The following is a 13,764-nucleotide window of genomic DNA, read 5'->3' as shown; positions in this document are numbered from 1 at the left end:
AGAACAAAAAGCAATCGTCGGAAACGTGAATTTAGCAAGCAATCGTGACAATCATGGTGCTATTATAGGGATTTATATGAGTATAAACAAGGTGCTTTTGCTCCTAAACGAACACGGAGACCCCTCATTTTTATTTCAAAATTTAAGTTCCTATAATATAAACAATCAATAGGCAAAGTTTCACAAAATTCTCATTGCAGGTTCTATTTTAGTGGAATGACCTTAAGATACTCTGGCCAGACATCATCAGGAACCAAGATCTGTGGAAACGAACAAGACAGCAGCCTATAGAAGATGACATTTTTCAAAGACCCTGGAAGTGGATCGGCCACACCCTTCGGAAGCCCTCATCTAACATCACAAGGCAAGCCCTCACCTGGAATCCTCAGGGGAAAAGGAAGGGGGGGCCGACCAAGAAACTCGTGGCGGCGTGACCTAGAGGCAGACATGAGGAGAAATGGCTACACGTGGGGAGAACTGCAACGACTGGCCCAGGACCGTGATGACTGGAGGGTGCTTATTGGTGGCCTTTGCCCTAGACGGGGCTACAGGCAATGACTTTGATCACTCTGGGTTACCATTCAAAAAGTACACAAAAAGTATTCAAGATACGCCAATGTACTAAAATAACCTGGAAGTACACGTTAACAATCACTCTTACTGTACTAGTACTAATCCCTCAGTTTTAAAGAATGTCATTCTACACGGTTACTCCGTCTCAAGGTACAGTTCACATTTTAATTAAACTATTCTAATTTGTTTTTCTGTCACTTATACCGATGGGAATTTTGAGTGGCTAAAAAAATCTATTTTCGCAGTAAATTGTTTTATTGTATAGGAAAATACAGTCGAATCTATTGTTATGGACACGTCTATATTAGTTCACTTGGTCCCGAAGAACCGAGACTTCATACAGGAGACGCCATGTTCTGTCACTCTTGGTTGCCATTCTGTACAAACTCTTTTATCCCCTTACTGTCCACAAACTTTTGTTTAAACACTTTCAAAATTTCCTTATCGTCACGGAAAAGCTTCTTCCAAAAGAACTGCATAAAATTATAGTATACTGACGCATTGATTATCATCAACATAAGGTTAATGATGGTCAGCGGTTTCGGCAAATCACGGTTGATTGTATAAAACTTAAAGGCGACTTGAGCTGTATCTGCCGCGAACCTGGAAAGATTGTCCAAGACATAAATGGACAATGTGATGCAGTAAGCAGCTCTTGAAATACGTCGAAAACCTCTCTGTGTACAAGGAGGAAAGGTGAAATTCAACTGATATAACAAACACAAAGTCCACGGTTTGGAGACAATTTCCAGGCATTCGATAGAGATCTTTGCCTTTTTGTTTTGAATCATAATTAAGGCGTCGTACAGAACTGCAAGTGCTGTGGTAGTATTAAGAGACCAGAAGTAGGGCATTCGGATGAGACTCTTCAATACTACTTTGTTCCTCACTGGCCTTAGCTCAGGTAACATTGTTCTGTTTAGCAAACAGATGAACACAGTTGACGTTAAAATTGAGCAGACCAGCCATACAGTCTTCCAGCAGTACGGATCGCACGGTGGAGTATTGTACACTGTGAAGTATGTGCAATCCACACTCGTTGTGTCGTGGTACAAAATACAGTCAAACAGGAACATGGAAAACATCACCAATGAAGCTAATCTAAACAGCTGGAAAAGGACGCAAAGTGGTGGAAAGCCAGGCAAAACCAGGTTGATGAGTATTCTGCGAAACTGGAGAAGAAAGAAATTCATTATTAAAAAAGTGTCCAATTGAATCATTAACAATAATATTACAGTTTGTGGTGCATGTTTACTTTTTAGTTTGCTATTTTGTAACTAGTCTTAAATTAACAAAAACTTCAACAAAAGAAAGTAAATTAGTCATTGAATGATGGAATCCTCTATACATAAAAATGCAAGCTTTCGTTGAAAAGGAATTCAGCCAATGGAACATTCCTTCACCTGGAGTATGCTTTGGCTAGTTTTGTTTACGAGGTTTTTGATAGGGTGAGTTAGCCCCTGTCCAGGGTTGTATACCATTTACCCAAACATTCCGGAATTTTTGGTCAGAATGTACATGGTTAGAAAATTTTGGCCCGACTGACCAGAAAATTTGCGAAATAAACGGAACGTCTTGAAAGGTGGTCTAAAATTCAGTTCCAACCGAAATATCCGAGTGGAAAATGTGCTTACATTTGCAATTCTTCACCGCCATCTCGGATGTTTAACTCTGCCTTGTTTCTCTCGTCAATGGGGAATTTTTGAGTAAATGGTAAATGGCCAATCCGAAGGGAACCTACCTTCGGGCATTTTTGCTTACCATTTGCACAACCATTGACGAACCGATTTCTCCGTGTAAATGGGAAACAACTAGGGCGCCTTCCATTCAACAAAAAATTCCAAAAATTTCGAAAAGGGGACAAATGGAACGGAAATATCCTGAGAAAGTTTCCAGAAAATCCGGAAATTGTTGAATTTCCAAAAAGCAAACCATTCAACCGAAAATTCCGGAAATCCCGAGAGGAAAGTCAAATGGAGCACAAATTTCCGGAAGAAATTTCCGGAAATTTCGGTATACCTCACAAGGTTGTCCAGTTTTCCGGAAATTCAGGGGACTGCTGTACCATTCGTCACTGGAAATCCCAGAAATTCAAACCGGAAATTTTTCATTGAATGGAATACTCTCCAGGGATTGCTCTGTGCTGTATATGATGTTTCTACCCGTATTGACCAGACAATCTGGTTAAACCGGCTGGATCGGACGCAATTCGCCGTCTTTTCGGCTCTCCGAGTCACGGAGAGAAACTCGACAACATCATGACAAGGTGACATTCTGAATGTGGCGTCTTATCGATTCTTAGAATTCAGGATGGTTGATATAGCATCAGACTCGGAAATTGTTTTCATGTTTCAGGGAATGAAAGAACGATGAAAAACAGTAAATGGCAAGCCGAGTAATGAAAATATAAAGATAGATTTGCGTTTGAAAGGACTGGGTATATGTTTCGTTTCGTTGAATTGCCCCTTTCAAGAGCATACCCGGGACACCAACCACCATCTCGAATTTGGATTACACTAGAGGGATTTTTAAAAGTATAAAATTAAAGCTGGCTAAGCTAACCAAGTGCAGGAAGGTAAACAAAGTTTAAGACAGTTGACAAGCAGTGAAAAAAAACTGCAACAAAGTTCGAGGTCACCCGTCTCTAATTATGGAGCTTTTAGTCAGCGAAGCTGCTTCCTAGAAAAAGATGACCTCTGGATACGCATCCCATGGGTTTTATATGAAGTCTGGCAACGATTAATCCACAATGAAGAATGAATCGGTTAGTATCTTCTTTTGGAATTACTCAAACTTAATTCATCTCAATGATCGATAATCGGTTGTATAAACAGTGTGTTTGTCCTTTACGGGATTCAACTTTATTCATCTGATGATACTCAGTTCTGTTAAACAGCGTGTTTTGAATTTTCTCTGCGCTAAGATTGGAGTTCCATCGATGTTAAAGGAATGCGCACCAGTTGTCAAAACGTAGATATCAATTTACTTACTTGCGGCCGCGCAATGTCTTGAATAAGTTGTGCACCTTCTGGATCTTCATTCATCGTGAAACCCACATCACCTTCTTTGGGATCATTTGTTTATCAATCGGATGTTATATCCATTGAAATGTTGTGTAATATACTGTTGTTTCTTCCAAATGCTTTCTACGATACAATTATCAGACCATTGGGCTGAAATAAATGTACAGCGAAGTCAAACAAGAGCAGACGTTTTCGAGGATTTTTCGAAGCCTTCAAAGTAATATAATATGTTGGGTCAAAGTTCTATTGAGAAAAGATTGCCTGTTTATGTTTATGCCCAACTGCTCTGGAATCATTTTGACATGCTTCCCAGAAAAGCGGAAGTACGATAAGATAAAGCTGACAAGCCCGTCGCCACGGCTAAATGAAAATCATTATGAATATTACACATTTGTTTTGGTTTTTTGACAGGCCTTCCAAACTCACGTCTCGAGAAAAGCGAAAAATCGATTCTCGGACACGTACGTATTTATTCTTGAAAGCGTCACGCGTTGCGTGAGCCCAGGGCGGAAAGAGCCCTGAGGAGTGTCAACTGACGTGGTGTTTGGTCACGCTCGGAACGGTTGAGAATTTGAAAGCTTTATAAGGAATTGTGTGGAGAGCGAAATATGTTCGATTTGTAACGCTAAATATTCCGAAATATGAACATTTTACACGTAAAAGTGATAAAACTCATTAACTCCTCGTGTGTGTGACTGGGTTGGTGGGTGGGTGGGTGGGTGGGGTGGTTATAACTGACGAATTTCACTAATACTGATTTAAAATTCAATATTCATAACATATATGCATGCACCCAACTCTTTCAACTCTAGCGATGGAGTTGATATTAGGCTGAGGGAAACCAAAATCAGTTAGAAATAACCAGGTTCAAATATGCGGCGTGCAACTGAAGTTTACTACAAATTTAAAAATACAACTATAAGAATATAATATAATAATTTACAAATTACACTAAATATAAAGCATACGAGTAATGACGACCCCCCATTTTTGCCTCGGTTGAATGTGTACAATTTTTAACTATTGAAAAGAAAAATGTTTCAAAATAAAACATACACATCAGTATTACTAAAAATTAGATATTGAAATTATAAAAACTGAAAAGGATGTTTCTCTTGAATTCATTTAACTCACTGCAAATCTTCTCAAGACCTAGCATCATGCAAGATACTTATCGACTTCAAATATTTAAGGAGCTTATGATACTTGGTATTTTGGCCCTTTGGGTGAAATATTCGAAGAGAAATTTGCTTTCACTGCAAAACTTCAAAATCTCTGGTTGCAAAAGTGCTAATGAGCTCATACATCCTCTGTAAATTTTGTTTAAATTTGTGTAAATTTGAGTTTCCGCGTCGCAGAAAAAGTATACATTTAATAGACCAATTTCGATAAATCAAAATTTAGCTTAAAACAATAGACCTCAGTACGAGGCTCTAGGGAATAACTACAGAGTTTGTGGGGTTTATTCCCCAGAACCTCTTGCTGAGGTCTATTGTGTTAGGCTGAATCTTCATATATCGAAATTGGTCTATTTTTCCGTGTACAAATTTCATGGCACGATAAATCGTGCTATACCCTTTCAATATTCAGAACTGATATTTTTGTAGCTTGCTCAGAAAGTGGATCGAGGCAAATATTGTAAACAAAGATTCCCCGTGCACAATGCACAACTCATTACAACTTTTTACGAAACTGAAAACTGTATGTTCTACATCTAAATCTACATGTGTAATCTGCAAAGGGAATTACCCATATCACTGCAGATGTAAAAGAGAAAAAAAAATAGGAAATGCTATGTTCTATGTGCTATGCTATGTTAACTTTGCAATGTTCACACTGGGTTACCATTCTGGTCATTCTGTATGTGCCCTCTCATTCCCGTGGCATCCACAAACTTCTGCTTGACCTCTTTCAAAATATCCTTATCACCACGGAAAAGTTTCTGCCAAAAGAATTGAAGAAAACTATGATACAGTGAAGCGTTTACTACCATCAGCATGAGGTTGATGATTTCCAGCGGTTTAGGCAAAATATCGCGACTATTATTGTTGACTGTATAAAACTTAAAGGCGACTTGAGCTGAAGTCGCTAACAACTTGCAAAGATTGTCCAGAACGTAAATGGACAACGTGATGCAGTAAGCAGCTCTTGAAATACGTCGAAAACCTCTCTGTGTACAAGGAGGAAAGGTGAAATTCAGTTGAAGTAGTAAATATAACGTCCACAGCTTAGAAACGGTCACTAAACATTCGATACCGATCTTTGCCTTTTTATTTTGAATCATAATTAAGACATCGTACAGAACTACAAGAGCTGTGATAGTATTAAGAGACCAGAAGTAGGGCTTTCGGACGAGGCTCTTCAATATTACTTTATTCCCCACTGGCCTTAGTTCAGGTAGCACTGTTCTGTTAAGCAAACAGATGTATACGGTCGACGTTAAAATTGAGCAAATCAGCCACAAAGTCTTCCAACAATATGCATCACATTTTGGAGTATCATACACTGTAAAGTTGGTGCAGTCCACAGTGGATGAACCGTGGTATAACATACAGTCCACCTGGAATGTGGAAAACATCACCAATGAACCCAACCTAAACAGCTGGAAAAGGATGCAAAGTGGTGGAAAACACGAAGAAACCAGATCGACAAGCATTCTGCAAAGCTGTGGAAGAAAACGATGATGTTGTGTTGTCAGTAATAATAATAATAATAATAACAATTATAATTTGAAAATGTTTATTAATTATTTATTGAGCTCGTTCAAATTCTTCACGTAAACGTTGCGTGATTATTATTTACGGCACAAAACTATTTAGAAATAACAATTCTAATAAAGTCGTTTAAAAAGGAAGCAAAATGTAGTTTACAGAAATGAATAAAACTGGAAAAAGCTGACAATTAGAATGACTTGTTTAAAATGTCGCCGAAACGTAACAAAAGTATCTGCGGTTTGTGTCGTCGATTGTACGCCAGAAATAATAAAAAACAAAAGAAAATTACTCTCAACTTTACAATACACGTTCTACTAATTATGGAATCTTAATCATAATAATCAGAAGTCTTTTAAGAGGAATATTCCCATCACTTAAAAGTGGTTCAGTTTCAGGGAGGTCCTCAAACAAAAAGGTCATAAAGTTTAAAATACCAGTCAAAATAAATGTTGAAAAATAAAAGAATGAAATAGAAAATGCTAAAATAAACTAATTTAGATAATCTGATCACAAGACGTTCTAAAAATGATGATGATGTCGATGAAATGATGTCAATGATTTGTCTTTGCCTTGTCGATGAAATGTCGGTTAGGAAAAAGATTGCTTCTTTCCACACCATTCGCAATGTTCTCCTCCTCCCTGTCAGTAGAGTCGAACCCCGTGACTCCAAAACGTAACGCTAGTATCTAATTAGTCGACTATGTTCACTTAATTTGGTCATTCGCAGTTTAAAGACAATCCAGCCATAGATGTAACAACAGGTTTTAAACTGATCACAGTAGCTCACAGTCACTGGCTATTTGACTTGAAATAGGTAAGGTAAAGTCTGCATACGAGCCAAGTGGCCCATCAGTAGAGACTAGGAGTATTTCCACTCCCCCCTTGATGGGATGCTAGTTCATCGCAGGGTTACAAACAGCATTGAATTCGCCGATGCCCATTTATTCACCTGGGTGAAGAGAGGCACTGCGAGAGTAAAGTGTCTTGATCGAGACACAACACAATGTCCCCAGCCAGCGCTCGAACCCGGATCGTCGAGCGCACAAACCATGAGGTGACCGCGCCTCCCACTGAAATAAAATTTGTTAAGAATAATGGGACCAATCACTTTATGACAAACACAACAGATGTCCTTGTGTTTGTCGCCTTTAAGACTGAATACACATTTGCGCATCGCTCCCTAAAATTGCAAATGAAATACGTCGCCAAATACCATACACAATATCGATCACATAGCCCCTTAAACACCTCAGTTTGGCTGACAAATCCACATCAGAGGCCTAGTTCAGCGTGCAAAGATCCAATTTTGCTTCATGAACCCGTTCATATTTCATATCGACCATTTGTTCCATGGTTATCGCTAGTTTTTGTCGTTAACTGACAAATTTCATTAGCAAAATCATGTTCAAATTTCTCAGAAAAGTGATTTGCAAATTACTACATTTCAAGGGCTTTATCAGGCCTAATAATGAAATCAAGTACTTTTCAAGGACCTTAACCAGATTCCAGAACTTTTCAAGACAACTACTAGAATTCAAGACCTTTTCAAGATTGTAAGAACCATATGAACTTCGGTTTATTAATCGATGCTCAGTTGCAACCCCGGTGGTCGATGCCGCTTCTAGTGCGTCCGCGAATCAGCTCTTAAACTAAATTGTATGCTAAAATTATGTGCGGTGCTTGCCAAAACGTGAATAAAAATGCACTTACTTACGCCTTGACTTAGTTCTCACTAAGTTACGCACTACTGGATCGCCGCTCAAGTGGAAGTTACGATTTCATCGCCAGCTTGGCCTTCTTTGGAAACATTCAGTGAATCGGGACTTCTGGATGGTTCTGCGTGACTCTCCCCAGTACTATACCGCAAGTGAATTACGAGAACTTGCTACGACGTAATATAAGTGTCAACATCAAGCCAAACGAACTGCACAGCGACATAAATAAAGTGAAATAATGCAGACTTGATTTTCCGTAGCCTGCTTGGTAATATCAGTAACATTTTGGATCGCATTTCTTTAGAAAAAAGATTGATCTCGTTGCATGTTGTTGAATGATGACATTCCGCGAAAAACGGAAGTAAAAAAGCTGTTATGTTATTAAAGAAATACGGTGCCTCATCCCACGGCGATGCTACATGGCGCAGCCAGGCTGAATTGAGTAAAGTCATTATGAAAATTCGAATTCCCCCCTTTTTACGTTGGAATATTATGGACTCTTTCGGGAATCAAACCTTCTGCCATAGCCTGAATACGTTATGTTCAGTAGGATGTAGTTACTGTGTTTAAGTCTGCGAAATGCTGAGCAGTCGGACAGGCAAAATATTATGGTCTGTTATCATTGAATCTACTCGTTTTGGGTTATTTAAGTCACGAGTTATTTTACCCTTAACGTCAGAAGAAAAAACTTGTGAGTATATTGTTCTTTATTAGTTGTACCGCCTCGCTTCGTGGAATCCAACTGACGGCGTTCCAAGAATAAATGTAGTATTTTCGACACTTTAATTTATTTGTAACAATAAAGCATTTATAACTGTCAAAGTGCATTAATCAATCAATTTACAAAGGTTTACAGAAAGGTCGTTCTGGAAATTGAATGAAACGCAACGTTAGATCAAAAATTTATCAAGCACTGCCGAGTTTTTAAACCGAGAGCGAGTTCTCCTTGCTTGTTGGTGTTTGTATTTCCTTCGAGTTCTGTGCTCATTTATGATTGAGTGCCTTGTTTACAAATTTCGGAGAGGACGGAGGGAGGGAGGGGTGGCTGCCTATGGTGATCGGTAAAAACTAGCTAAGAATTACTTTTCACTTCCTTGCTGTCGGTTCATTTGTTTTTCATTGGTTCAAAGTAAAACAAGCCCAAATATACAAGTTACGTAATTCACCTCACCGCTTGAGGAGGTAAACCATAAAACTGGTAGAATTAGTCAAAACTGGTACCTGTTGCGATATGACATTTTCTCTTTACGAATTGCAGCATTGTAAATAGTTTTACTGGCAACAAGGATTAAATGACATGTTTAGTTTCCCTGCAACTAGAAAGTCTTCACTACTAATTTTTCACGCACAGAAACACTGAGTTCAGTTCTAGGGAAAAACGTTTACTCTGGCAGAGCATTTGAAAGAAAACATAAATGATATTTATGCCAATTATTTTTTGTCTTATCATTTAAGCTACTTAGAGCATTTTGGTAACAACACTTCACACAAAGACAAAACCTGCTTTTGTTAAATTACAGGAGTCTGCAATTATATTTAATTAATTTAACTGGCGACTGAAAATAGCCACATTCTCAGCTTCGAAATTATAGTAATACATTTCATTTGCGGCGACCTATTCAAGGGAGCCTTTTTGCGTGGCAGGGAGCCATGTAACCGAAATAAATTTGTTTTTTCGTTGTAGCGACAGGAGATAGCATTAAACACGACTAAAGCAGACGAAAGAGAATTATAAAAAAGAAACTTAATCAAGTGAACGTATTTATTTTACTTGTTATTTTTGCTTAGAGTAATTCAGAGCGCTTGTTATAATCAATTATCTCGGATGTTTTAATGTTCCGCTGCAGCTTGCTCTTCCCCTCCACCAGTGTCGCCGGCCTTTTACGATTTATTAATTTCTTAGAAACGAATGAAAGATTTGAAACGTTGCTTATTCACCACTGGCTATTACTAGCTTCAAATAATGATCATCTCTAAGACCTCTAAGCATGGAGTCCCCCGTGCGCAAGACAACACTTGCACTTACCCCTCCCCCACTTCCCAGCCAGCTGGAAGGGGCCCTGGGAATTGTTCAATGTGTCAGGAGAAGCTGCTCGCTGCTAGCATCTGGGTGGTGGGATCTTTGCCTAAGACACGCCCTCTCTTAGTCCACCGAAAATAAAGTATATTAAGCGTATTTAGATGCTGTGTGCAAGAACTGACCTGATTTTGAGATATGCCGCATAATTGCTAACAGACAAATTCTTGTGATCAAAAAAAATAGGAGACATGATGCAATGTTGCAGGTGTGTTAATTAGTTATTTAAATTCGTTTATTGGCTTTGATTCCTATTCAAGTTTCTCCTAACGTTAATTATCCTACAGCTAGCGCAACTTCCTTAAAATAGACAACAATAACAATTTTCATATGAAAAACCCAACTTCCTTATGCGCAGGTAAAAACAGTTTAATTATAGCCAAACACGTCGCAGCTTTACTTACTTTTACGTTCATCATGTTTATTTACGTCTGGAATTAAATTCACCTGTTTTGTTTACACGCTTTGCGCTGGCAGGGGCCGGCCACAAAATAGCGGAGGAAGCGATTTTAACCAATTACCGACGACATTTAGCCTGCCAGAACTTGATTGTAACGCTTAACTCGCAAATCTCGGCGGCTTCTGAGCCTAAGCCAACTATAAACAAAGCTAACCAAAAGTTAACTTTCGTGATTTCATTAGCACTTAATCAAGCAAAGAAAACCATAACGTGGAAACACTGAAACGCAAGTCGTGAGTCTGCAAGTTGCAAGGTGTCTTTCGAAGACAAATGTCTTCTCGTGCTGGACCGCAGACAAACTCGTCAGACGTTCAGCACAGCGGTATCCAACGGATACCTTAAATGATTTTTCCACTCGATTATTTTACGTTTGGCACCTGCGTTGCACAACACAACTGAAAGTTATAGACTCAGGAGTTTTTGAAGCATCTGCGCAGGAATATAACATTTAGTGGCGACAGATCTTTTCTCAAACTTTAAACAGATGCAAACATTTCTGGATAAGCTGTGGCGCAACTAACAAAACGGTAAACTTGGTTAAAAAATGCGGCTGTTTGTCATCACGAAATTTTGCGCGCTTCTGATTTTATCACACTTGGCGCTTGACGCGAGAGCAGAATGGAAGAATCTTATCAAAGTGAACGTGCCGGAAGGAAAGTTAGAAGACCCTGTTATTTACAATGAGTTTCCTTATCCAACCGGTGATGAAAAGTATACGCTGTTATACGCCCAGAAAGGAGATTCGCTCTACGAAGTTGTCTTATTCCAGGTCTCCGACATAGGCGTCATAACAACAGTCCAACCTCTGATTTACGAGAAAGGAAAAGCAAACCAGTACGACTTAACGATCGTCCGAAGATCTTCCAAGAAGACAAACGGAGGACAGGCCGCCACTGTGCGGGTGACGGTGCAAGACGCGAATATCTTTCCGCCAGCTTTTCCTTTTAGTTTATACAATGGTACCATCAGAGAAAATTCGCCAGAAGGGACTGTAGTTCTGGGTTTGGAAAACTGCCACGCCGAAGACCGCGATGAATCCGGGATAAAAACATACAAAATTATCAAAGGGAACGAGAGGGGATATCTTAAAGTTGAAAAATACGACGTGGGTGTGAAAAGTTTCTTGCGTTTGCTAGCGACAAACACGCCTATCAAGCGAGGGAAAACCACACCCTTCATTACGTTGGTCGTCGAAGCTGAAGACATGAGGGTTCCGCCATTAACAGCCCGTACAACCATCGGCGTCAGGATCGAAGAAGTGAACGACTACCCTCCTGTTTTTAACGAAAGCAGCTACGAGCGAGAAATAAGTGAAGACACCCCGCTCATGACATCAATTATGAAGGTGCAAGCTACAGACAAAGACGAAGGAATAAGTGGAGAGGTGTATTATTTCTTTCAGACTTTGTCAAGCTTTTTTACCATTAATGCCTTCACAGGAGAGATAACTCTGGTTCGCGAGTTAGATTACTCACAGAGCGCACAGCGCCTGCATCAACTGACGGTAAGAGCACGTGACGCAGGAATTCCCTTTAAGGAAACGTCAGCCACTGTTAAGATCACTGTGGCTAAAGATATCCCTAACTATCCTTTCCAAGCGTCCCCGAACTCCGATCAACAAAACACTGCCCCTTCCTTCCCAGAAGCACCGTGCCACTTTACAATTTACACGTCATTTCCGGTAAAGGCGAGTCTTGGCGCCATCTATGCGCGGGACGATGATCCACCAGGACCCAGCAAGGAGCTGCGGTACTCTCTAGGCAGCTCCTCCAGTCAGTTTAGCCTCGACACTTACAGTGGTGTTTTGACAGTGAATAATGACCTTGCTGCACAGACATACAGTTTGGTGGTGCGTGCGCAAGATCAGGGTAGCCCTAAAAAAACCGCCGAGGCCCAAGTGAAAATCAAAGTGCAGAATGTTGACGATCCCTTTAACCATCCTACCTTCAGTAATCCCATACAAGCTATAACAGTTGCAGAGAATACTGCGGTGGGTAAATCTGTATTTCGAGCTTCGGCGAACTCCGGCTCAAGCTCGAGCAAAGGCGTAGTATACTCGGCAATCTTCGGTTCCGCGATGCCATACTTCGAACTGGACGAGAAGACGGGGGTGTTGAAGACCGCCGCCCCACTGGACAGAGAAACACACTCAGAGTATGATTTGATGATAGAGGCGAGAAACGAAGAGAAAATTCCCCGCCATAGCCATCTCTACCTCGTCATACACATAACAGATGTGGACGATTCCTACCCGGACTTCACCAAGCCAGTTTACGACGCCAGCGTGCCTGAGCGTAACCCAGAAGGGACCTTTGTCACCGTAATCCATGCAATAGATCAAGACAGTGCTTCTATCACTTACGACGTTTCCAGCTCGCCCGAATTTAAAATTGAAGCGAGCACAGGTGTAATAAGAACGAAAAGAAAGCTTGACAGAGCAACTGGCGACAGACGATTTCTACTTTATGTGACGGCAACGGACGGAGTAGGAAAGACCTCGAGCGCGATCGTAAATATCGACGTCACCAGTGCTCAAGATTCAGCTCCCAAATTTAACTCGGAATCGTACAAGGTTTCTGTGCGTGAAGGCCAGGGAAAGGTGCCGAACTTATTGTGCATCGCCGCGACCGGAAGTAACGGAGCAGTGAAATATTCATTAAAATCTGGTCCAGCAGACAAATTTAAGATCAACGAGATCACAGGTAAGAATTAACCATTATTCAGAACACTCGTAACGATATGCAAAGTTGAAATAAGTAACAACAATGCCGCTTTCTCGACTAGGTGAGCATTGTTCGCACTAGCTACGTAATAGCTTTTCAATAAATACCGAGACGACTTGTTCACCCCATTCGTGCTCGGTTTTCCACCCGGTTTTCCAGGGGAGCGCGGATCTGGGAACGGCCCGGGTCGTACCGCTAGACTCGATCTCCCCTAAGCCAAGCTGTTCCAATTTGGTTTAGTCCGCGGGGCAATCAATATTCTCAGTTGTTAAATAGAATACGCATAAGTGACACTGCAGTGGCTTTTAAACTTTTTGCAGTTTAATAACGCCTTTCCTGTAAGAGACAGATTATCATACTGTTGAGTGGGAAGATTTTCCTTCGGTTCAGGTTACGTAATAGTTATTCTTTTTGATTCTATTTGTTCCACACACTTCTTGTTCGTGACTCGCTTTGCACAGCACTTTTTCTCGAGTTTT

The 13,764-nt window shown here is 40.3% G+C and overlaps 3 protein-coding genes across 3 annotated transcripts in view; 1 reads left to right on the top strand and 2 right to left on the bottom strand.

Moving 5' to 3' along the window:
* Positions 1 to 602: 602 nt before the first annotated feature.
* On the bottom strand, positions 603 to 4,118 carry LOC110051860 (uncharacterized). Its single transcript, XM_020757940.2, has 2 exons — positions 3,564 to 4,118; positions 603 to 1,745 (listed from the first exon to the last, which is right to left on the bottom strand). Exons 1-2 carry the CDS (start codon positions 3,615 to 3,617, stop codon positions 933 to 935), a joined length of 867 nt encoding a protein of 288 aa, XP_020613599.2. The 5' UTR covers positions 3,618 to 4,118; the 3' UTR covers positions 603 to 932.
* A 352-nt stretch (positions 4,119 to 4,470) lies between these two features.
* On the bottom strand, positions 4,471 to 8,705 carry LOC110052092 (uncharacterized). Its single transcript, XM_089284274.1, has 2 exons — positions 8,021 to 8,705; positions 4,471 to 6,261 (listed from the first exon to the last, which is right to left on the bottom strand). Exon 2 carries the CDS (start codon positions 6,250 to 6,252, stop codon positions 5,428 to 5,430), a length of 825 nt encoding a protein of 274 aa, XP_089140400.1. The 5' UTR covers positions 6,253 to 6,261; positions 8,021 to 8,705; the 3' UTR covers positions 4,471 to 5,427.
* A 2,220-nt stretch (positions 8,706 to 10,925) lies between these two features.
* The window catches only part of LOC110052090 (protocadherin-like protein), a 38,365-nt gene continuing 35,526 nt past the window's right edge, over positions 10,926 to 13,764 (top strand). The window contains exon 1 of the mRNA XM_089284273.1: positions 10,926 to 13,264. Coding sequence (XP_089140399.1) covers positions 11,107 to 13,264 — 2,158 coding nt within the window. The 5' untranslated portion in view covers positions 10,926 to 11,106. The remainder of the gene's footprint in view (positions 13,265 to 13,764) is intronic.

Source organism: Orbicella faveolata, unplaced genomic scaffold (assembly GCF_042242905.1).
Source record: "Orbicella faveolata isolate gen_17 unplaced genomic scaffold, um_ofav_v1 contig_13, whole genome shotgun sequence".
Taxonomy (NCBI): domain Eukaryota; kingdom Metazoa; phylum Cnidaria; class Anthozoa; order Scleractinia; family Merulinidae; genus Orbicella; species Orbicella faveolata.
Note: the sequence above shows the minus strand (reverse complement) of the source record. Positions and strands in the feature narration are given on the sequence as shown.

What these genes read in the sequence shown, in the direction of transcription:
- LOC110051860 (XM_020757940.2), bottom strand. Translation starts at nt 3,617, where the DNA reads ATGAATGAAGATCCAGAAGGTGCACAACTTATTCAAGACATTGCGCGG. An exon ending in AAGACATTGCGCGGCCGCAA is followed by an intron (nt 1,746 to 3,563) that starts GTAAGTAAATTG and finishes TTTCTTCTCCAG; the next exon opens with TTTCGCAGAATACTCATCAA.
- LOC110052092 (XM_089284274.1), bottom strand. Translation starts at nt 6,252, where the DNA reads ATGCTTGTCGATCTGGTTTCTTCGTGTTTTCCACCACTTTGCATCCTT.